Source organism: Prionailurus bengalensis, chromosome D2, assembly GCF_016509475.1.
Source record: "Prionailurus bengalensis isolate Pbe53 chromosome D2, Fcat_Pben_1.1_paternal_pri, whole genome shotgun sequence".
Lineage (NCBI taxonomy): Eukaryota > Metazoa > Chordata > Mammalia > Carnivora > Felidae > Prionailurus > Prionailurus bengalensis.
In genome coordinates this window covers 60,303,093-60,327,058 of record NC_057351.1, presented here as the reverse complement: position 1 = coordinate 60,327,058, position 23,966 = coordinate 60,303,093, and the positions used below count along the sequence as shown (strand labels likewise).

At 40.4% G+C, this 23,966-nt stretch overlaps 1 protein-coding gene across 19 annotated transcripts in view; it reads right to left on the bottom strand.

Moving 5' to 3' along the window:
- The window catches only part of GBF1 (golgi brefeldin A resistant guanine nucleotide exchange factor 1), a 120,825-nt gene that overhangs the window by 26,690 nt on the left and 70,169 nt on the right, over nucleotides 1–23,966 (bottom strand). For all 19 annotated transcript variants that reach the window (XM_043597348.1, XM_043597347.1, XM_043597357.1 and 16 more), the window contains 3 exons: nucleotides 5,832–5,963; nucleotides 781–899; nucleotides 139–247 (listed from right to left, as the gene is read on the bottom strand). In XM_043597348.1, coding sequence (XP_043453283.1) covers nucleotides 139–247; nucleotides 781–899; nucleotides 5,832–5,963 — 360 coding nt within the window. The remainder of the gene's footprint in view (nucleotides 1–138; nucleotides 248–780; nucleotides 900–5,831; nucleotides 5,964–23,966) is intronic.

The following is a 23,966-nucleotide window of genomic DNA, read 5'->3' as shown; positions in this document are numbered from 1 at the left end:
CCCCTTTGGCTCCACAAGGTAGGTGAAGGACAAGTCCAGAGTTTTCCACCTCTCTGGGGCTCAGAGACAGTATCCTATATTTATACGCACAGACACTGGCCCTAGGAATGGTGACAGGCCCAATATTCAAGCACCTACCACTGAGCCTCATTTCAAAGCAGATCCGGAAGCAAGACTGCATAATCTCACACACAGATTCATTGGTTAGGTGGGAACCCACTGGGGTCAGCAACAGAGTCCGCAGCACCTACCAGGAAGAAAGAGGAGATACAGCGATAAATAAAGCAGGCTGGGTAAAGTGGGGTGTACCTGAGGGGAGAGAAGCTGCCTTCTGTTCCTTTAGTCTCCTACGGAAGCACTCGGGTGAGAAAGAGAGGTTAGCAAGAATGCTGACCTCACTTCAGTTTGATGGGTGTGGGGGGATCTCCCAGGAACTTATCTTGGGAACTGTGCCTTTACTCTCCATGACCCAGATATAGTTCAGCACTCATTCCAGCCCTAGCCCATGAGTCCCACAGATGAATGGCAGATATGGTCCACCAGAGGTACAAATGTATTAAGGGCTTCTGGTATTTGATATCAATTCATCTAAAGCTGTTAATTATTTTCATTAGAAAAGCTTTTACTCTGGGTACCCGAGCTGCTTGTTTAGAAACAAAGTAGCTCCCTAAGCCCCAGCGGAGTCAAAACACAGCTTCATGCTGCCGGCAGTCTTGGGTAAGGAGAGCCGATAGCACCAGCTCCTGGCCATTAGCCTAATTGCTCTTCCCCTCCATTTACCTGAAGGATTTTCATCAGGACAACCTCATCGCTGGCAGGATCTGTGCCCACAAAACGGGCATGGGTGACAGCATCCGCCATGTTCTCCATGCCCTCTGCTGTGCCCTCATGAGTGGGATCTGCTCCAACAGAAAAAGAGACTAAATTGTATGGAGAAGAGAGACAGAAAGGCAAGATATCCTGTATAGGCACTGCCTTGAGAGATTGTTTTTCTCCTCTTCAATTTCCCAACCCATGGTTACTTGAACTACCGGAGAATTTTGCTCATAACTGGCTTTAACAAGCTCCTCAGCACAAATCCCACTGTGTAAAACAGTGGTTCTCAAACCTAAGTATATATCAGAATCACTAATAAGATTTGTTAAAAATACAAATTGCTGGGTCCACTCTGAGAACTTTTGATTTAGTAGATTTACAGTGGGGCCTGACAATGTGCATTTCTAACAAGATCTCAGGACAAGTTAATGCTGCTGGTCAGGGGGACCACACTTTGGACTCACTGGTGTAAAGCCACTCATTTTATATAAGAGGGGCCTAGAAATAGAGGAGTTTTTGGCCCAGAGCAAGGCCCAAGTAGGACGAGACCTTCAAACACCAAGGTTGTAGACTTTCTCTGTTCATGTTTTCTCCTTCAACACATCTCTCTCTGGTTGCTTCTGGGGTTTTGTGTTCAGGTGCAAGTGAGGTAGGAGAGTAGTGGAAAGAAATGGACAGTCCCTGCTGCCAATACATATATCTGGGTGCCACTTTATAGCAAACCAGAGACTTCTTCCTGCTTTGCATTCTTACTTAAAACAATATGACATGGAGCAAGAATCATTCTACCAGCTTAACTAAACATGCATTAGGAGAAAAAGGGGACAAACTAAACAAGACTGGAGGCTGGCTGACCCGGGAGTAGGAGGAAGAGAGAATTTCAACAGTGAATAAGAAGAGGGGAGAAGCTAGATCAGACAACCAGCACCATGCTGGAAACTAACACAAATACTGCCAAGGGAGAAAATGCTCCCATTAATCTGCTAAATATCCAAAAGGAGTAGCCAAAGAAGTGGCCTCCCTCAAGCCCTTCAAGGGTCTTGCAGAACTTCCCAGATTATCCTTGAAAGGTAAACATAAGTAGGGGAAAAAAGGAGGGACATGGCAAGGCTTTGCGAGTGATAGAGAAAGGCTGCTCCAGAGGTGGCACGGTGTACTACAGGAGCACCTCCTAGTTTTAAGTAGTGGGAATTAAAAGAAATTCTTACCATTTTTTCTTTCTTGGTACCTGAATAACAGAGTTCCTGAGCCTAAAGCTCAGGGGTGTGGCTGAGAAACCAAAACATTTCCCTTGTAACAATGAGTCTGAAGACTTTCATGAATTATAAGTGATTCTCATTTGTTTTCTTTTTTCTCTTCTGTCCTGGTTAGTCTCTGACACCTGGTCAAAGACACTCTGTCCATACAGCACGCCCCCACTGAGCACCAGGAGTGGTTACTTAGAGTTCATACAGAAGAAAGCCAATTTCGGGGCGCCTGGGTGGCTCAGTTGGTTGAGCGTCCGACTCAATTTCAGCTCAGGTCGTGATCTCAAGGTTCGTGGGTTTGGGCCCCGCATCGGGCTCTGTGCTGATAGTGTGGGGCCTGCTTAGGATTCTCTCCCTCTCTCTCTCTGCCCTTCCCCTGTTAGCTTTTTCTCTCTCAAAAGTAAATAAAAACATTGAAAAAAAATTTTTTTAAAAAAGAAGGAAGCCAATTTCATGATGATACATAGTATACGGGGTGCCCTAGCTCCTTCTATCACCCCAACTTTCCATGTTTCTCCCATTCAACTCAGAAAATCCTATAACCTGAAGGCCCTTGCCTGAGTCTTCTCTCATAGCCCTTGCCTGACTATTCAGACCTCCGTGGTCCGTAGCTAGACTTTTCCTTGCACAGGAAATCCAGGTCCTCAGTATTATGTGGGGTTTCAGAGCTATGTGAATGGCAGCTTTACTCCTGCTTCACAAGGCTCCTACAGGTCTATTTCTTCCCCTCTTTCAGTAATCTCCCTTGTTAAAGTAGTTTAACTGATCTCTTTGTTGCTCTTATCCCCTGAGCTTGAATGAAATAGCACAGTTAATTTTCTAAAAAAGGCAGGTGAGAGTGATAGGTCTTTAGAACCACAGACATCGCCTGCCAGGCAATCAGTGGCACAAATCCTGGTCTGGCAGCTGTGTGGGGCCAAACAAAAGGCTGATCCTTGGAGTAGGATCTAAAATAATTCTAGAAGCCTTGGGTCACAGGATTGACAGGTGAGGGATAGTTTCTTCTAGGATAGCCTAAACAAAATATTGTTTGGCTTGAGCTCACTTAGCAGAACGCGTCTTCCTTAGAATGTCCTCCTTTTCTAGCCACTCTGGAGCAGACTGAAGGGAAAGCTGCCAATCTCATCTCCTTTGCCTTCTGGCTTTCATACACTCCTTCCTGCCCCCTCTCTCATGCCCACTGCAATCACCACCTCCAGCATTCTCTTTTCCCACCACAGGAAACTCCAGTGACCAGCTGGCCTGAGGTCTCCAATGACAAGCGTGTCTGCCAAGTCCAGGAAGGGGAGACAGTAACACTGACAAGAGAGCAGAGGGAAGAAGCACGGAGGGCAGCCGCTGGAGGCTGTGGAGAGAGATGACCTGCAGGTGGTGCTCAGGGTGAGGCTGGAAGTAGCCGGGCCTGGTTTTTGCTCAGGAAAAGTATGAAGCTAAGACTAGGGTATCTGGAGAGATGGATGTGCTTCTTCAGAACCTAGCTGGCACCCAGGATTTCTGCTCAGGATCCTGAATGCATCTGCTAAGCAAATCCCACTTTCTAGAAAAGATAAAGTGCTTTCTTGCCCTGAATCAAAGGTCTTTTTTTTTTTTCCCTAGCTAGCTACAGCCAGAGCTAGTCTTTTCTTGTCTCCTTCCTTAGAAACAAAGACAGCTGTCTGTTTTCTATGTTCCTCACCCCTGCGCATGGGCTAGCAACAGGGGAAAAGGAATTCAGGATCCTGAGTGACAAGACCAACTAAAAAGGAATCCAAAAGACACCATAAGCAAATTCAGAGATAAACAACAGTCTGGATAAAATATTTGGGCTAGATTGGGAGAAAATATTTGTAATACTATGATAGACAATGGGGTGATATCCCCACTATACAAGCTCCTATAAATTAATAAGACAAACAAAAACAACTCAGTAAAATAATAGAAAAAGGAGAAAAGATTCAAATGTTTAACTTAAAAAAATAAAAACAATAAAATACTAGTTTTCACTCACCAAATTAGCACAGATGAATAGTGCTAATATTCAGTGCAGGTGTAAGGGTGGGGAAATGGAAACTCTCAAACATTACTGTTGGAAGTATAAATACTATAAGCTTTTGGGAAAGCAACCTGGTAGCACATATAAAAATGTAATTTGCGGGGTGCCCGGGTGGCTCAATCGATTGAGCGTCCGACTTTGGCTCAGGTCATGATCTCACAATCTGTGAGTTCGAGCCCCATGTCGGGCTCTGTGCTGACAGCTCAGAGCCTGGAGCCTGCTTCTGCTTCTGTGTCTCCCTCTCTCTCTGTTCCTAACCCACTCACATTCTGTCTCTGTCTCTCTCAAAAATAAATAAACATTTAAAAAAATTAAAATAAAAAAAATGTAATATGCTCATGGCCTTTAATCCAAAAATTTCAAGCACAGGAATCTATCATACAAAGGAAAATTAATAAGTAAGGACATATGAATAAGGATGCTTATTTCAGCATTATTTGTAAGTGGCTCAAATTAGGAAACCTAAATATTAAATATTATTCAGTAAGAAAAAGATTGGTATTATATCTATATTATAGAAATTATACACTTTTACCACGAAGAAAAAAATCTTACCAAGGGCTTGGGGGGAAGGGAAATGCTGTATTGTTCCTTAATGTTTAGAGTTTCTTTTGGGGTAAAAAAGTTTGGGAAACAGATAGTGGTGATGATTGTACAACACTGTGAATGTAATTAATGCCAATGAATCGTATACTTAAAAATGATAAAAATGGCAATTTTTACATTATATATATCTTATGACACTAAAAGAAGAATATATAAACTTCCAGTTATAAGATTTGTAAGTTCTGGGGATGTAGTGTACAACATGATGACTACAGTTAATAATACTACATTGTGTATTTGAGGAGTGCCTGGATGGCTCAGTCAGAAGAGAGCATGAGACTCTTGATCTTGGGGTTGTGAGCTTGAGCCCTATGTTAGGCATAGAGGTTAAATAAATAAACTTAAAAAAACCTACATCGTATATTTGAAAGTTGCTAAGAGAGCAGACCTTAAAAGTCCTCATTACAAGAAAATAAGTTGAAACTATATGAGGTGATGGATGTTAACTAGATTTATTGTGGTAATCATCTGTAACATATATTAAATCATCATGTTGTACACCTTAAATTAACACAATGTTGTATGTCAATTATATTTCAATAAAACTGGGGGGAAAAAGAACAAATCAGATGGATAATTATATCATGTACCTCTTTCTAATACTATTAAGTAAAAAAAGGAGAAAATGCATAGCACATAATCCTATTTTTTTAAATGATACTTTATATATAGTTGTATACATGTAGAGAAAGGTATAGAAAGATTCAAATCAGTCTGTCAACATTATTTACCTAAGGAAGAAGGAGGAACATTACGAAAAAGGAGAAACCATTAATTCTTTTAGTCACCTCTTTATTGTTTATCTTAAAATAAGCATGCACTGTATTTGAAAAATAATTTTAAAAATAAACCAAACCAAACCAAACCTCCAAGGGCACCATACCCTTAACTCCCTCCAAAGCACAAAGAAACCAGAGTCCCAAGGAAACGTTCCCTCCCTCCCCACACTGCACGACCTGAGTCAATTAGCATAATGAGTAACCAATAACAGTCCTATTTCTCTCCTTACAAGGAAACAGATGGCTGGGACAAACTTTCCAGTATCACCAGATCATTGCCTAAGGCCTGACCACCCCCGGCGAGGCAGGAAATGAAGTGCTGTGGTCATCCAACAAAGCCTGAGTTCTTACCTATGAGTGCATAGGACAGGAACTTGTTGACAGAGGTTAGCGCCAGTCCAGTGATAGGGCCAGTGGTATCTTCAGAGCGAATCACTTCCAGAAATGGACGGAGGAACACATTGGGCTCAATTTCTGAGAGTTCTGCAAGAAAACAAACAGAAATGAAGTGATGCCATCTGACAAAAGCTAAACTCTAGAAAAAGGCCCTTCTTATCTGTGCCATGAGGCTAAAGTTCCTGGTTGCTGGGTCAATCTTCCTCCCTTTGGGTTACCTTAAAGCAAATCACAGATGTATCATTTTATCTGTAAAATTTTTAGTTATGTAGCTCAAAGATTAAGAAGTTAAAAAAACCCACAGTATCATTATCACGCTTAAAAAATTAGCAATGGGGGTGCTTGGGTGGCTCAGTCAGTTAGGCATCCAACTTCGGCTCAGGTCAAAAATGATCTCACGGTTCTTGAGTTTGAGCCCTGCATCAGGCTGTCTGCTGTCAGCACAGAGCCCACCTCAGATCCTCTGTCCCCCTCTCTCTGGCCCTCCCCACCCTCAAAAATAAATAAATGTTTAAAAAATTTTTTATGTTTATTTATTGAGAGAGAGAGACAGAGTGCGAGTGGGGAGGGGCAGAGAGAGAGAGGGAGACACAGATTTCAAAACAGGCTCCAGGCTCCGGGCTCGCAGCACAGAGCCTGATGCAGGGCTTGAACTCAGGAACCGCGAGATCATGATCTAAGCCAAAGTCGGATGCTTAACTGACTGAGCCACCCAGGTGCCCCTAAAAATAAATAAACTTTTAAAAAATTAGCAATATGGGGCGCCTGGGTGGCTCAGTCGGTTAAGCAGCCGACTTCAGCTCAGGTCATGATCTCGCGGTCCGTGAGTTCGAGCCCCACGTTGGGCTCTGTGCTGACAGCTCAGAGCCTGGAGCCTGTTTCAGATTCTGTGTCTCCCTCTCTCTGACCCTCCCCCGTTCATGCTCTGTCACTCTCTGTCTCAAAAATAAGTAAACGTTAAAAAAAATTTTTTTAATAAAAAATTAGCAATAAAATGGTTAAGATGGTAAATTTTATCATATATATATATATATATATATTTTTTTTTTTACCACAATTTAAAAAATTAAAAGTAATTCTTTAATATCACCAAACATTGTTGGGTCAATTTTCCATGTCCATTTCACCACTCTCCCTAGTGACACACAGATAAACCTCATCTCAACTATAGTCAACATAACCAAAGAGGTTCTAGGATGAGCTATCTTTATGTCTTTTGCTGTTATGGTCAAGGTCACTTCTCATAGAGATAAAGAACGTAGCACATCCCAGGAAGGTGAGGCGAAACCCTGAGGTTTATAGTCCCTCGCCTGAAAAATAAGCCTAAAAAGAACAAAAGGCTGCACAGTTCCAACTCCTGGAGACAGCCTGTATTCTTGGGAAGTCCTATCCACTCTTTAGCTCCCTTTCTGCATAGAGTAAAGCAAAGGGCTAACTGCTCTGAGATGAAGGAGCAATTCATAATTTTTATTTTACAGATGAGAAAAATAAAGCTTAGATAAACTACATGATTGGCTCCAAATTACACAGCTGATAAGAAGCAGAGCCGGGATTTGAACACGGTTTCAAAATCTGTGAAACCATTAGATATATTCTACCTAATTACCAGCACGTACTCCTGAATTTAGAAGGTTTCATTCCAGGTCTGAGAAGCTGCACTACACTGGACTAGCTCTCCACACTGCTGTATAGCGTCTGCATTTCTAGATTTGGCTGTGCTCCAGCCTTTGAGAGACCAGCTCCTTGAAAGGCTTCCTAAATTGCCCAGAAAGATTTAGGGACAAGATCAAGGCTGCCCCCCTTTAGAGACAAAGAAAGCTGGGTTTTCTGAGCACGTTCATATTCATGCAAATGCAGGGAGCTTCCCACTCAATTCCTACCACTCCCCTCTTTGAGTAAACATTCTCCAGCCTGGCTGCTCCTCAGATTAATGCTTTAATTAATTGGCAGATTGGGTAGCATTTTCCAAGCCTGTATGTACAGTGATCACATCAGCTGTATAAAACCTGCTTCTTATCCCCCACCTACCCCCACCTAAGGATGTACAATTTGCAGGAAAAACCTGGAGAAAAAAAACCTTTGTGTGTGTGAGGTGGTAGAGGGTTGAACTATGCAAGGAATAGAAATACTAGAAAAAACGGAAATATATAAAATACTTTTTTAAAGCACATTAAAAAATGTAAAGTCATCTAGTCTTGCTGCTTTAGAAACATAATTATTACATATGATTTGTTCTGTCATTTTAAAAATATGGTTGGGGCACCCAGGCAGGTGAGCATCTGATTCTTGATTTCAGCTCAGGTCAAGATCTCACAGTTCATGAGATCGAGCCCCGCATCAGGCTCTGCGCTGATAGCTCAGAGCCTGCTGGGGATTCTCACTCTCCCTCTCTGCCCATCCCCTGCTTGCACACTTGCTCTCTCTCTCAAAATGAATAAATAACTTAAAAAAAAAAAAGGTCATGTTTAGTATATTTGAGATATAAAAGTCTAGATGGAAAAAATAATCTTTAATTGAGAAGTGGGGCAGGGAACAGATATTCTGAGCTTTCATCCAGTTGCTATAACTGTACTTTCTAGAAAGACTAGGGAAATTTCACAGCCGTGGTTTGACACTTCCAGAGCCATGTACACCATTTTTTTTTTAATTTGGTAAAATCGACTCTTTTTGGTATAGTGTTCTATGAATTTTTTTTTAAATTTTTTTTTCAACATTTATTTTTGGGACAGAGAGAGACAGAGCACGAACGGGGGAGGGGCAGAGAGAGAGGGAGACACAGAATCGGAAACAGGCTCCAGGCTCTGAGCCATCAGCCCAGAGCCCGACGCGGGGCTCGAACTCACGGACCGCGAGATCGTGACCTGGCTGAAGTCGGACGCTTAACCGACTGCGCCACCCAGGTGCCCCTATAAATTTTAACATATGTATAGATTCCTGTAATCACTGTGAAGATGTGACAATTGGGATACAGTACATGTTCTATATGAACTCCCTCTTATCTCTTTATAGTCACAACTTCCTTGCCACCCCAACCCTTCTCAACAACCATGGATGTATTCCCCCACACTGTGGTTTTATCAAGAAGGTCATAAAATGAAGTCATACAGTGTGTTACTTCTGAGACTGGCTTCTTTCACTCAGCATGATGCGTCTGAGATTCATCTAAACTATTGCACAGATCAATAGTTTGTTCCCTTTTTAATGTTGAGTGGTATTCCATTGCATGTATGTACCACAGTTTGTTTATCCTATCCATTCACTAGTTGAAGGACATTTATTTGGCTTCTCCAGTTTGAGGCGATTTTGAGTAAAGCTGCTAGAAACATTCACATACAGGTTTTTGTGTGAAGAACATCGGTTTGCATTTCTCTAGGATAAACACCCAGGAGTGGGATCTCTGGGTCAAAGGGTAAATGTATGTTCAGCTTTATAAGAAACTGCCAAACTGTTTTCCAGTCTCTGTGTGACTTTGCATTCCCACCAGCAGTGAGAATTCTGGTCTCTGCCCATCCTCTCCTGTACTTGGTATTTTCAGTATTTTTACTTAAGCCGTCCTAGTAGGTAGGTAGTGGTATCTCCATGTGGTTTACATTTGCATTTCCCTAATGGCTAGTGACACTGAACCTCTTTTTCATGTGGTTATTTGCCATCCATGTATCCTTTTTGGTGGACATGTGTGTTCAAGTCTTTAGCCCATTTTTTAAAATGAATTATTTGTTTTCTTACTGTTGAATTTTTTTTTTAAGTTTATTTATTTATTTTGAGAGAGAGAGAGAGAGAGGGAGAGAGAATCCCAAGCAGGCTCCGCACCATCAACGCAGAGCCTGATACGGGGCTCAAACTCACAAACCCCAAGATCATGACCTGAGCTGAAATCGAGAGTCAGATGCTTAACCAACTGAACCACCCAGGAGACCCCTTACTGTTGAGTTTAGAAACTTTTTTTTTTCTTCTAAGTTTTATTTATCTATTTTGAGAGAGAGAAACAGAGGCAGCACCAGTGGGGGAGGGGCAGAGAGAGGGATAGAGAGACTCCCAAGCAGGCTCTGCACCATCAGCACAGAGCTGATGCGGGGCTCAAACTCATGAGCCCCAAGATCAGACCTGAGCTACCCGGGAGCCCCCTTACTATTGAGTTTACAGACTTCTTTATTCATTCTGGACTCAAGTCCTTTATTGGCAATACAGTGATTTACAAATGTTTTCTCCGAGACTGTAGCTTGTCTTTTCAATCTCTTAACGGTATCTCTCACAGAGCAGGCATTTTTAGTCTGGTGTATCCATTTTTTTCTTTCATGCATTGTGTTTTTGGTGTCATATCTAAGTACTCTTTGCCTAATCCCAGGCCACAGAGACTTTCCTATGTTTTCTTCTAAAAAATATACAGGTTTATGCTTTTTGTTTTACATCTGTGATCTATTTTGCGTTAATTTTTCTACAATGTGTGATGTTTCAATGGAGGTTCTATTTTGTTTTGCATATGGATGTCCAGTTGTTCCAACAACATTTCTTGAAAAGAAATTCTTGCTAAATGAATTGTCTTTGCACCTTTGTCAATCATTAATTGGCCTTATTTTTGTGAGTATATTCTAGGTTCTCTATTCTGTTCCACTGATCTGTGTGTCTAACTCTCTGAAAGTACACTGTCTTGATTAACTTGATTCTAAGTCTTAAAATAAGGTAGTGATCCTTCCAACTTTACTATTTTTCAATACTGCTTTCAGCATTCCGGTTCCTTTGCCTTTCCATTTCAACATAAATTTGTCTGTATTTACAAAACAAATCTTGTTGGGAATTTGATAGGAATTGCACTGAGTCTATAGATCAGTTTAGGGAGAAATTACATCTTTACTAAGTTGTGCCTACCAATTCATGGACACGGTAGTCTCTGTTTATTTATATCTTCCTAATTTCTTTCATCAGTATAGTTTTTAGCATACAAATTCTATGTATGTTGTTAGACATATATGTAAGAATTTAATTTTTATTTGGTATGTTTACAAATAATATTGTGTTTTGTTTTCAGATGTTTTAGTATTTAGAAATGGGACTGATTTTTTTGTTTTGTTTTGTTTTAAACCAGAACATGTATTATGTGACTGATCATTGAAATCCTTAAGATGAACTGGATACTGCAAAAGTTGCCCTCTTGGCTTAGATGCCATTCTTTCACGGAATCCATGCCTGAATCTGCAGTATACAATTTTTAAGTGCCTCATTAGACCGTCCCAGTGGTATTTCATCTTTTAGCCTTGGCACTCCAGTTTTACTTTCTCTTCTGCTTGGCAGGATAGCCGTAACTGCCACAGGTTGATTTCTGAAGGTGGTAGGCCTTAGAGTCACAGCAGTGTCACAACATGTGTGTCTTCTTGCAACACTTTCCAAACGATGATATCCCCTTCATCATCTCATTTCTGTGGCCAAGATCAAAGAGATGAAGTATGATTGATTTTTGTGTGCTGAACTTATATTCTGGGACCTTACTAAACTCACTTATTAGTTTTAGGATTTTGTTGTTGTAGATTCCTGGGGTTTTCTACATAGACAATTATGTTATCTGTAAATAGTGAGTTTTATTTCTTCCTTTCTAATAATGTACATGCCTTTTTATTTCCTTTTCTTGTCTCACTGCACTGACTGGGACTTCCAGTAGCGTGAAAATAAACATCTTTCTTTGTTGCCAGTTTTAGGGTAAATGCATTCAGTGTTCCACTGTAAAGTATGATGTTAGTCATATGTTCACTACCAGGAGTGGATATTATATTTTATCAAAAGCCTCCTCTTCATCAATTGATATGATGAGTGGTTTTTCTTCTTTAGAATGTTAAGATGGTAGATTAATCGATTTTCAGATATTAAATCATCCTTGCATTCCCAGGATTAAACCTTACTTAGCCTGGGTATATTATTCTTTTAATATATCGCTAGATTTTATTTGTAAATCTTCTGCTCCATAAGGTGAAAGAACTCACTATGGCATGAGAGGCCTGGAGCAGTCAGGAGTGATACCATATAGAAGCTTGGACAAAGTCCCATAGAGAACTCTCTGGAGGCTCTGGATGTGGCTCACATAGTATATAATCCAGTCAACGGACAAGTGATCATTAGTCTCACTACTAACAATAGCCAGGCATACAACACCCAAGCTCATCTGCCAAATTAGGTAGCTGGAATCTATAACTGCTAAAATACATTCATTCTAGCACTTCTATTGTGTGAGTCAATGCTTATGGAGACTTAGTGATAGAAAACTAGAAGAGCTGGATTTTTTTTTTTTTTAAGATATTATTTTTAGGTAATATCTACACCCATTGTGGGACTCAAACTCACAACCCGAGATCAAGAGCTGCATGCTCCACAGCCAGGTGCCCCAGAGCTAGACTTTTTAATGAGCCTACCAGGAACCTTCATTATCACCCTCACTCCCATACCCCTCCAAAAAAAAGAGAATCGTGATATATACAATTAACTTTCCCAAGAGTTTGGTCTAGGCAGAATCAGTTTTGCTCTCTAGGTTCAACTGCTGATTGCTAGGAGCATCAGAGACATTCTAACAAGAATACCCCCTGCAGCTTTTGGTGGTGGTGGTGGGGGGAGGTGGGGATGGTGGGAGATTGTGCTTCTAGCAGGGCACCACTTGTAAGGTCCTTTCCTTCCTTCCTTCCTTCCTCCCTTCCTTCCTCCCTCCCTTCTTTCCTTCCTCCCTCCCTCCTTCCCTTTTTCTTTCTTTCTTTCTTTCTTTCTTTCTTTCTTTCTTTCTTTCTTTCTTTCTTTCTTAATAAACACTGGGTTTTTTTATGTTTATTTATTTATTTTTAGAGAGAGGTACAGCTGAGCAGAGGAGGGGCAGAGAAAGAGAGAGACAAAGAATCCCAAGCAGGCTCCCCACCATCAACACAGAGCCCAACATAGGGCCCAAACCCACAAACTGCGAGATCATGACCTGAGCCAAAATTAAGAGCTGGATGCCTAAATGACTGAGCCACCCAGCTGCCCCAAGATATTTCTGATTATTTTTTCTTTTTAAAATTAAAAAAAAAAAGTTTATATTTATTTTTGAAGGAGAGACAGAGTGTGAGCAGGTGAAGGGCAGAGAGAGAGGGAGACACAGAATCTGAAGCAGGCTCCAGGCTCCAAGCTGTCAGCACAGAGCCCGACACTGGGTTTGAACCCACGAACCATGAAATCATGACCTGAGCCGAAGTCCTACACCCAAAGGACTGAGCCACCCAGGTGCCCCAGGCATTTCTGATTTAAGAGGTACCTCTTTGTAAACACATTAGTAAACACATTTAAAAAAAACAAAACTGGAATTTCAATTCATAATCCTGTTAAGATGTTCAGATGGTCCTCTAAAACAGTGCTTCTCAAACTGTCTGTGGTTAAGGGCCAATTTTTCCCCCTTTATATCAATCCATTGCAGATCCATTGTTTTATAAACTATAATAAAACGAACTGCTAGAGAATGAAATTTAAAAAACAAAGACATAATACAATATAAGCTCTATTTTATTATTATAACAGATATAAAATTGTCAACATATATAAACTGTCAAGATGTTATAAAAGTTTCTAAGTGTTTTCCCTCAATTTCTGTACACATCCCACCATGTACCAAGCAGCAGTTTGTGAACCTAAAATGGTTTACAGATTATACTTTGAGTAAAAGTGCTCTACAAAAATAAACCCTAATTTTCAACTCGCCTTTCTAGAAAATGTTCCAAATCCTAGGTATTACAGCTAAGATAGGCCCTAAAAATAATTTATGAATGAGAGATTTAAGATTTAGAAAGGTTAAGTAATTTGTACAAGGCTACAAAGCAAGTTAGTGTTGGAACCGAGACTAGAAGTTGAGGGCACTATGTAAAAACACGAACCTCTGAGCAGGATTCAAATTCTAGTTCTGCAACTTAATGGCTGTGTGATAGATACTAAATTTTCAAAGACTGTATTTTATTAGGTGTTAAAATAGGTGTTAGAGAATTAAAATAAATTATATTTAAAAACAAATAACAGCAGCTAACATTTATTGAGCATATACTATGTGTCAGGCACTGTGCTCGGTAATTTACACATATTATCTCATGTAATACATGTAAAATATGTTGTACAATGCATGGAATAAAGTGTAATGAATATAACTAAGATACTATTATTCTAGTTTTTTAGTTCTGGAGTCCCAGTCCAGGATTCTTAATACTCTAAGTTACTGTAAGTTCAGTTTATTTCTTAAGATTTAAGTAAATATCAAAAACTTCAAAGGCAGGTCTTCTATCTTTGATTACTAAAGCTTAAAAGGGATAAAAATGAAGGATAGATGCCAAGATAACTAGTAGTTATTATTTACGTAGGGTGCAATTTGGGATAGCTCTTTTAATTTCTGAGGGTTTCAGCTTTTTCTAAGGTATGCACAGTTATCATAGAAAGGAAGAGGCTTCCCTTTTTAAACAAATGACTGAAACATTCATCCTCTTTTTAGAAGAGATAAAAATAACAATATTAATAGCAGCTACTATTTATATTACCTTGTGCCATGCCATGTGCTAAGCACCTTATATACCTTTTCTCTTCGTAATTATCCCCATTTTGAAGATGAAAATGAGACTTAGGAAGTAGATCTACTCTTCAGCTAAGATTGTACAACCAGCAAGTGGTGTAAGTGGGAATCAAATCCAGGTTCATGTGACTCCAAAATCTGTGCCCCTAGCTATTCAACTCCACTGCTTCCTATGAAGCCAGAACAGAAAAGTTTCTGGTGCTCTGCCGCCTGGCTCAGTCTGCCCTGGGAATGAGATTCAATTGTCTAGATCTTCTTCAGAAGAGTGAGAAAAGCTGCCTGAGTCCTTCAGGGGAAAGGTGCCATGATGCTGCTCATAGTAAGCAGGCTGATTAATTTCACAACCAAGGAGACATCTGATACCACTGCCAAGCGGCCAAAATTCCCGCCCTGGAAAGTTGTCAACTTCAAGGCACAAACAGTCCAGTAAACAGAGAGTGCAGATCAGGTAGAGGGGTACTCTGAAGGTGACTGGTTCATGTTCCAAGATGGGAAGGGAAAAAAAGGAATGATTACAAGGAGGGGAAATTCAACTCCCTATTGAAGAAAGAACACTTGGGATCCTTCTAGGACTAAGCCACCTGCTTCTAAAACCAAATCTGAGACCTACTTCTGGCTAGTCAGTGCTGAATAAGAACAATTACAACAAGAATTATTAAACTATTTCTGGAGAAGCTCATGAACCACTTCAACACAAAGCAAAGTGAAACCCTTTAGAGATGTCTTGGTGGTACTCTGCTCACACTCTGTTCAACAGCAGTAAGCAGGGAGCTCAACTCCAAATATAATGATATTAAAACAGAGAAGTCTCAGTTTGGCCCAATAGCAATTTGAGAGTCTACAGATGTCCCCCAAGTCTCTTGTCTTTTCAGATGATGAGGTGACCTGTCCAAAAGGGAATGAATCCTGACACTGTTTTCTCTTTTTACGTGAGAGCTTGCCATCCTCTCTGATAATCTATGTCACAGGTCTCAACAGTGGCATCAAGGGCTGCCCTTAGACAAAAGGAAACACTTTCTTATTAGCCTACAGGGGAGCCGTCACCAACCTCTCAGGAGGTTGGTGTTCTCCAGCCTGCAGTACCCTTTTCTCATTTGGCCAGCATTGGGCTGGCACATTCCTGAGCCAAAATGCACACATAAGCTGCTTTCCCTGGTAGCGAAGCTCTTCACTCCTGAGTGACTCTTGTCAGGGGCGGTTGGGCATTCTCAATTGGATTACGCTGACAAGGAAAAAGGCCTGTGGTATATTATTTCAACACCATTTGGCTTCAGAAATGCCTGTCTCGACCCTTTTGCCCTCAGAGCCTACTTCTCCCTTCTTACTTTCTAGAGGGTCACCAGTCTGCTCCCATCCTTGCTCTTCATCCTGCAAATATTGGCTCATGTTTCTGGAGACAGAATATCGTCACTCACAAGGTGGATCATGTATAACAGACTAATAAATCAGAGCATGATATAAACAGAATTCATTTACCCCTCTTGATACTTCTATATCCAGAGGCACAGAACAAAATTATCTGAGCATAAAAAGCTTTTCAGTTTTTGGCTTTTCTGTTTATGCCTGCACATTCCATTTTAGGAAAAAGTGTTAGGTCCTCATATTCTACTTTTCTGACTATGCTATACTCAGGAATATTTCTTGTAAAAGACAAAGCAAGATTGGGAACGATCTACAAATGGAATTTTTGAGATACTGTAATCTCAGGAGGAAGGAGCTGTGCTCTTTGTGGTCACTAGGGGGGACATCAAGTGTAGTGGTCCAAAGCATAAACAAAACTAAACTTTGGTAAAGCCAGAAGCCTCTGGAATATCTGCCACACCTGCCATCCCTTTATTTCCAGACTTCAAATGGTCAGGTGGGGATTTAGATTTGACTTCAGGAACTGACTTGAAGGAAGACTACCAAAGGACAGCTCTCAGAGAAATGTACTACCTTCCAGACTTAAGGGTCAAACCCAGACAAGGCTTTGCAAACTGCTCTCTACAAGAGGAGAAATAAAATAAAGAAATGTCCAGTCTTGGCCTATCACTATGTGACCTTGGGTAAAACACTTCACTTCTTTGGGCCACAGTTTTTTCATCCACAGACTTTTCTTAGGGAAGATGGTGGTGGCAGTAGTTTAACTGAATTCCTTAAGGCTCCTTTAGATCCCTAAAACTTAACAAAAAGCAAAGTACAGTTTGGGAGTAAGTGCACATGAATGCAGACTGTCTGTTAAGAAGGTAGCCCGGGGGAAAGCAATTCGTTTGTCTAAGATCTTGACAATAGATCCTCTTTTTTCCTTTTCTTAAACAAATGCTTAGTTTCTCAAGGCACCTTTAGATTTGGGATGGGAGAGTGGGGAGATTGTCTTTGATGTTATAACTCTTATGAGACAAAATATGATGATGGCTTAATCACTATCACATCCAGGTATAAGGTGGGTCGATGGGCCAGCTAGAAGATAATGGTACCAACCATTTACACTAAGAAAGGCAAATTATTTCTAATACTTGATCCTTTAAAAATTCTTTAGGAAGTATTCATTTTTAGGCTGATTCTAGCCCTTAATGGCCAATCCAACCTGAATAGCCAATTTAGCTTGATGCTAGAAGCTGCCACCTACCACCCTTTCAAGAATAATACTACTCCACTGTCCAGGACAACAACCTTAATTTGACTCAGACATCAGTAACAGCTACACAGATTATTAAGCTTAATTGTTATACATAGATTATTTTATCCTCCCAATAACCCTGAGAAACAGTATTACTGTTCTTATTTTACAGATAAAGAAACCAAGGCTCTAAATGGTTAAGTGACTTGCCCAAGATCACACAAAAAAATGAAAGAGGCAGAATTTAGAGCCAGGTCTGTTCTGGTTTCCAAAGTCCATGCTCTTAAACACTTATTATATTCTTAAATGTTATATACCATGCTATTGCTACAGGTTTACTACTAGATGTATTAACTGCATGAGTTGGATGGCAAATAAAAATTTAAAATTCAAATATCCTGGAATTGAAGTTTCTTCTCTAACTTTCCTCCTCCCTAACTGATGACTAAACACTGTTAGTTATTGATTTTAGTACCGCCACAAGAATTAAGTATCAGGTTTGCCCAGGTTCCCTCCTAATCCAAGAGGAAGAGTGAGGCCCCTTTAACAAGGCCGGCAGGGCTAAATGAGGCCCACAGGGACTGGCCTCAAACGTATTGCAGAGGCCCAAGGACAGACTGATCCATCTGTCTTACTGAGAGCAAAGTTTGATGTGTATCAACTCTATAAACACTAGTTTTCACCCTTCTAGAGGAAATTGGCACATATTGAAAGGAAAGCAATTAGATTGTAACATACAGGCAAGCCAGAGCTGCTCTGGTCCTTTACTCTGCCTTGCCATTTTCTGCATACATTGTTCAAGACCAAGCCCAAACTTAAGCAGGCAATTTGAAAGCCCAGGAGAAATTAAAAAACCTGTGTTACTATACTTTAAAACAGAACAATTCACCCCAACTTTACGCAGTCATTACACTTGAAGCAACTTTTTCAATCCTAATTCCTCTCGTATTCTAGTAAAAAGTTCCAGTGTTTGATAGCAAGAAGAGAAGACAATTACAGGTTTATTATCAATTACTATCCTGTCAGGCCATTAAGAGGAGACCCTAGAGGGGCCCTAAAGAGGCAGTAAAAGGAAATGAAAAAGAACTAAATTCTGAATTAACATTAGCAAAGTCTACAGATATGTAAAAGGCTAAAGGGTCAAGAGCCAAAACTTCTGGAGAAGATTCAGAGAATCCCCAAAGAGTATCAATTATAGGCCTGGGAACAATCTTCCCTGCCCCTTACGTGTACAGAATCCAATTTTTCAAAATTTATGTTTATTTATTTATTTTTTTTAATTTTTACTTTTTTTGAGAAAGAGAGAGAGAGACAGGGCATGAGCAGGGGAGGGGCAGAGAGAGCGAGACACAGAATCCGAAGCAGGCTCCAGGCTCTGAGCTGTCAGCACAGAGCCCAACGTGGAGCTTGAACCCATGAACCGCAAGATCATGACCTGAGCTGAGGTCGGATGCTCACCAACTGAGCTACCCAGGTGCCCCTATTTAAAAAAAAAATTTTTAAGTTTATTTATTTAATTTGAAAGAGACAGAGGGAATGAGAGCAGGGGAAGGGCAGAAAGAGAGGGAGAGATAGAGAGAATCCCAAGCAGGCTCTGCAGGGTCAGCACAGAGCCCGACTTGGGGCTCAAACTCTTGAAACTGGGAGATCATGACCTGAGCAGAAATCAAGAGTCAGACACTTAACAACTGACTAAGCCACCTAGGCGCCCCCAGAATCCTATTTATTCACTTTTTTCTAACAGCTGAAAATGGTTTCTACAGCAGCAGATCATAAATTCTTAGGACACTGAGACTAAGGAATCTTATTCTGCTTCAGCCACTCTTTGCACTATTGGGTTCATCAAGAATTTGATGATAAGGTACATTTCCCATTTTACAGATGGGGAAAACAAAGGCATCAAAAATGTAACCCATTTTTGATGTAACAAAAATGCAACCCTGGCCCCCATAAGGCCAGGACAAGTGTTCTAACCGCTTGCCATTGCTGTCTCTAAAGACATGTCTGTGAGCTGGACAATGAACAAGAACATTTTTGGAAACAGCAGTACTCTGAGAAGTCATGTTATTTGCTCTGAAAGGTGCCCAGGGAAACTTTTAGACAGCTGAATCTGGAGGAGCAATCCTAAAAGTGTTGGGAAACAACCATATTCAGAATACATGCAACAGAACCCGAGTTCAGCCAACACCTGTTTCCCCAACAATATCTGTCTATCTGTCTCTTATTTTATCCCAACTGCACACAATACAAAAGCTGCATTATTCTGGTAAAGTTGCATACCAGCCCAGAGCACACAGTTAATGTTTTTTACAGCCCACATGCCTTCTTGTGATGGATGGCCATTTTATAATGAAATACTTTATGCTCAATCAACTAACTTACAAATAATAAGTGTTCCATTACATGCCATTAAAAATAAACCCAAAATCAGGAAGACTCCAAAAGAAATAAGAACAAGAGGACAAGGGTGATTCCTGGAAAGAGAGGAGGGACCCAAGTGTGAATCCTCTGTAACTCTTTCAGGACTAAAGAGGTACAGTCCTAAGGAGAATTTGGTCTTAAAAAGGCATTGATTTCAACAAATGATGTTAGAACAACTGGACATCTATATAACAACAACAACAACAAAAAAGAACCTCCAATGAAACGTCGCACAGTGTAGAAAAATTAACTCAAACAGATCACAGATGTAAACAAAAAGCATAAACCTGTATATTTTTTAGAAGAAAACATAGGAAAGTCTCTGTGGCCTGGGATTAGGCAAAGAGTAGTTAGATATGACACCAAAAACACAATGCATGAAAGAAAAAAATGAATACACCAGACTAACTAAAAATGCCTGCTCTATGAGAGATACCATTAAGAGATTGAAAAGACAAGCTACAGTCTCGGAGAAAACATTTGTAAATCACTGTATTGCCAATAAAGGACTTGAGTCCAGAATGAATAAAGAAGTCTGTAAACTCAATAGTAAGGGGGCTCCTGGGTAGCCTCAGTTGGGGCTCATGAGTTTGAGCTCCGCATCAGCTCTGTGCTGATGGTGCAGAGCCTGCTTGGGAGTCTCTCTATCCCTCTCTCTGCCCCTCCCCCACTGGTGCTGCCTCTGTTTCTCTCTCTCAAAATAGATAAATAAAACTTAGAAGAAAAAAAAAAGAAGTTTCTAAACTCAACAGTAAGGGGTCTCCTGGGTGGTTCAGTTGGTTAAGCATCTGACTCTCGATTTCAGCTCAGGTCATGATCTTGGGGTTTGTGAGTTTGAGCCCCGTATCAGGCTCTGCGTTGATGGTGCGGAGCCTGCTTGGGATTCTCTCTCCCTCTCTCTCTCTCTCTCTCTCAAAATAAATAAATAAACTTAAAAAAAAAATTCAACAGTAAGAAAACAAACAATTCATTTTAAAAAATGGGCTAGGGGCGCCTGGGTGGCACAGTCGGTTAAGCGTCCGACTTCAGCCAGGTCACGATCTCGCGGTCCATGAGTTCGAGCCCCGCGTCAGGCTCTGGGCTGATGGCTCGGAGCCTGGAGCCTGTTTCCGATTCTGTGTCTCCCTCTCTCTCTGCCCCTCCCCCGTTCATGCTCTGTCTCTCTCTGTCCCAAAAATAAATAAACGTTGAAAAAAAAATAAAAAATAAAATAAAATAAAATAAAATAAAATAATAAAAAATGGGCTAAAGACTTGAACACACATGTCCACCAAAAAGGATACATGGATGGCAAATAACCACATGAAAAAGAGGTTCAGTGTCACTAGCCATTAGGGAAATGCAAACGTAAACCACATGGAGATACCACTACCTACCTACTAGGACGGCTTAAGTAAAAATACTGAAAATACCAAGTACAGGAGAGGATGGGCAGAGACCAGAATTCTCACTGCTGGTGGGAATGCAAAGTCACACAGAGACTGGAAAACAGTTTGGCAGTTTCTTATAAAGCTGAACATACATTTACCCTTTGACCCAGAGATCCCACTCCTGGGTGTTTATCCTAGAGAAATGCAAACCGATGTTCTTCACACAAAAAACTGTATGTGAATGTTTATAGCAGCTTTACTCAAAATCGCCTCAAACTGGAGAAGCCAAATAAATGTCCTTCAACTAGTGAATGGATAGGATAAACAAACTGTGGTACATACATGCAATGGAATACCACTCAACATTAAAAAGGGAACAAACTATTGATCTGTGCAATAGTTTAGATGAATCTCAGACACATCATGCTGAGTGAAAGAAGCCAGTCTCAGAAGTAACACACTGTATGACTTCATTTTATGACCTTCTTGATAAAACCACAGTGTGGGGGAATACATCCATGGTTGTTGAGAAGGGTTGGGGTGGCAAGGAGGTTGTGACTTAAAGAGATAAGACAGAGTTTTCTGGGGCAATGAAACTCTTTTGAATCCTGATTGTCACAGTGGTTACAGGGATCTACGTGTGTCTTAAAATTCATACAACTATACACTAAAAAAAGTCAATTTTACTATGATAATGAAAAGAAAAATATCTACAGAAAGAATTGTAGTCTATGAATCTCAGCTTACTTCATACACAGAATGGCAACCACGTGATGCAGCCCAACAGCAGACCCTGCATTCCAAGAGTGAGGTCTGAAGATATCCAGATTAGGTGTAAAGGAATGGCCACCTGTGAAGGTGGACCTAAATTCAGAAATGTCCTTTCCCCTCAAGGATTTGTGGAAACGCTAGACTAGCATGGGGAGCTTATTTCTTCTCTCCATGGACTCTTCTAACCAATATTAGAAAAGATTTAAAATTGGAACCTATTCTTTCAAATTCTTCAGTTGAAGCAGCCCTGTAATGATAGATTACACTTCTGTCAACTTTGACTCCACTGAACATAGTTAGAGAAACTACAGTTTTGGTATAATACGTCATTTGGCTTTGGGTGCCTGCACCCTAGCATTCAATTTCTTGCTTTAACCTTTGAGAATTAGTTCCCCAAGGCCTAGGTAAGATAAAGGCAGTAAAAATATAGAGAAATACTTTACCAGGGAATAATTTATCTCCCATAATATTTGACACACAGGATACTAAATCCTACCTGGCTAAAGGCCCTTGGCAAAATTAACATCACTAAGGGAAGTGCTGACTTCTACTGCACATAGCCTCAAGGAAAAGAGTGGGGGGGTTAATAAGCAAGGATAAGGAAGGGCGTTCATCTAGCACATAGACTCACCTATGTTCAAGAAGCACTTGGGATACTAAAGGCCCCTCTCCTACATAAACATGTACATCTACCTGCTTCAAATCTATCAAGTCACAGTATATACACTATTATGTAGCCATGTCCCGCAAAAGTGTCTAATCCAGCATCCATTAGATTAGGTCTGAATTCTGCTGGCCGAGCCCCAGCCTCTCAGGGGGCTGGCATCAAATAGGGAGGCTGGAGTAGGGTTTCAAACACCTGTTTCAACTTTTTAAGTGTCTGATTCAGCCACTGTTCTCTGGCAGCAGGGACCCTGATGATGTGGGTTCTCTTCTCCTGCCAAATCCTTAACTTAAAGAGCCTAGCTCCTCAGGGGAGAAAAAAGATAGACTGGGTGTTACAGCCACTTTGAAAAACTAATTCTTTTAAAGTTAAACACACATCTACTCTATGATTCAGTAACTTCACTCTTAAGTATTTACCCAAGAGAAACTAAAACACACATTCACAAAAATACTTGTATAGGAATGTTTATAGCAGCCTATTCATAATGGACAAAAACTGAAACAATCCAAATGTCCTTTAGTAAGAGAATGGATAAATATTCTGTGGTTTATCCATACAATTGAAAACTACTCAGTAAAACAAAAAACAAACAAACAAAACAAAGATCAAAACAAACAAAAAACTAGTGAGACATGCAATTAGAGGGATGAATCCCAATGTGCTAAGTGAAAAGAAGCTAGATATAAAAGAGCATATCCTGTATGATTCCAACTATATTAAATCCAAAAACAAAACTGATCTATGATAATAGGGCACAGAAAGTGGTTTTGTGTGTATGTATGTGTCGGGGGTAATTTAAAGGGGGCATGAGGAAACTTTCTAGGGTAATGTTAATGGTCTATTTTTTTTTTGGTATGGTGGTTAGAGTGGGTTTATATAAATATCAAAATTTATCAACTAAACACCTAAGATCTGTATATTGTATTGTATATTAATTATACTTCAATTTAAAAAAGGGACAGAGCTGGGAATTTGGGGTAAGCCTCTCCTACTGAGTATTTGGAAGAATGAAGATACAGAACAAACTTGGTTCCCAACTCACCATTCTGGGAGCAGAGGCTCAACAGCCAGCTGAGCTGCCACCTCAGTGCCCTTTGGGCAACCTTTGGGGAAAGAAGAGATTTTCAGGTGGTAACTGACATACCCTCAGGGGCCCTGTGCTTCCCGAAGGAGTGTCACTGAAATGTCTTCAACAGTGTTTACTTCCCCATTGCTAAAAGTATAATCAGAGTTCCAATTTAGAAGAAAGTTCACATACAACAAAAGCTATGCCCTTAGTAATTACAACTCAAGTCTTCAAAAAAATTAAATTATAACCAGACTAACAGACAAGTAGGTCAGCACTCTAGTTTCAGAACCACCACTACTGTGTCAAGAGGCCTTGCATAAGACATGGCCTCTAAGCCACAGTGCTCTGTACAATGGACTAGAGGGCTTCTATGTTTCAATTTTAACTCTATCAAGGTATGATTTTATAACTCTTCTAAGTTCATGCAGCCTTCAGGATCAGATGGGATTCTCAGCATTGTTACATAGACTCATTCTTTCACCTTAATGAGGATCTCCAGAGAGATTCTGTGTTATCATGTGAAATGATGTCTCCTTTCTAACACACTTAAGAGTTAGACTCAGAGAGAAAAGCAACAAATCTATGATGTGAGAAGCTGCTTAAACAGCAAACCCAAAGTGGGCATAGGATAAAAGA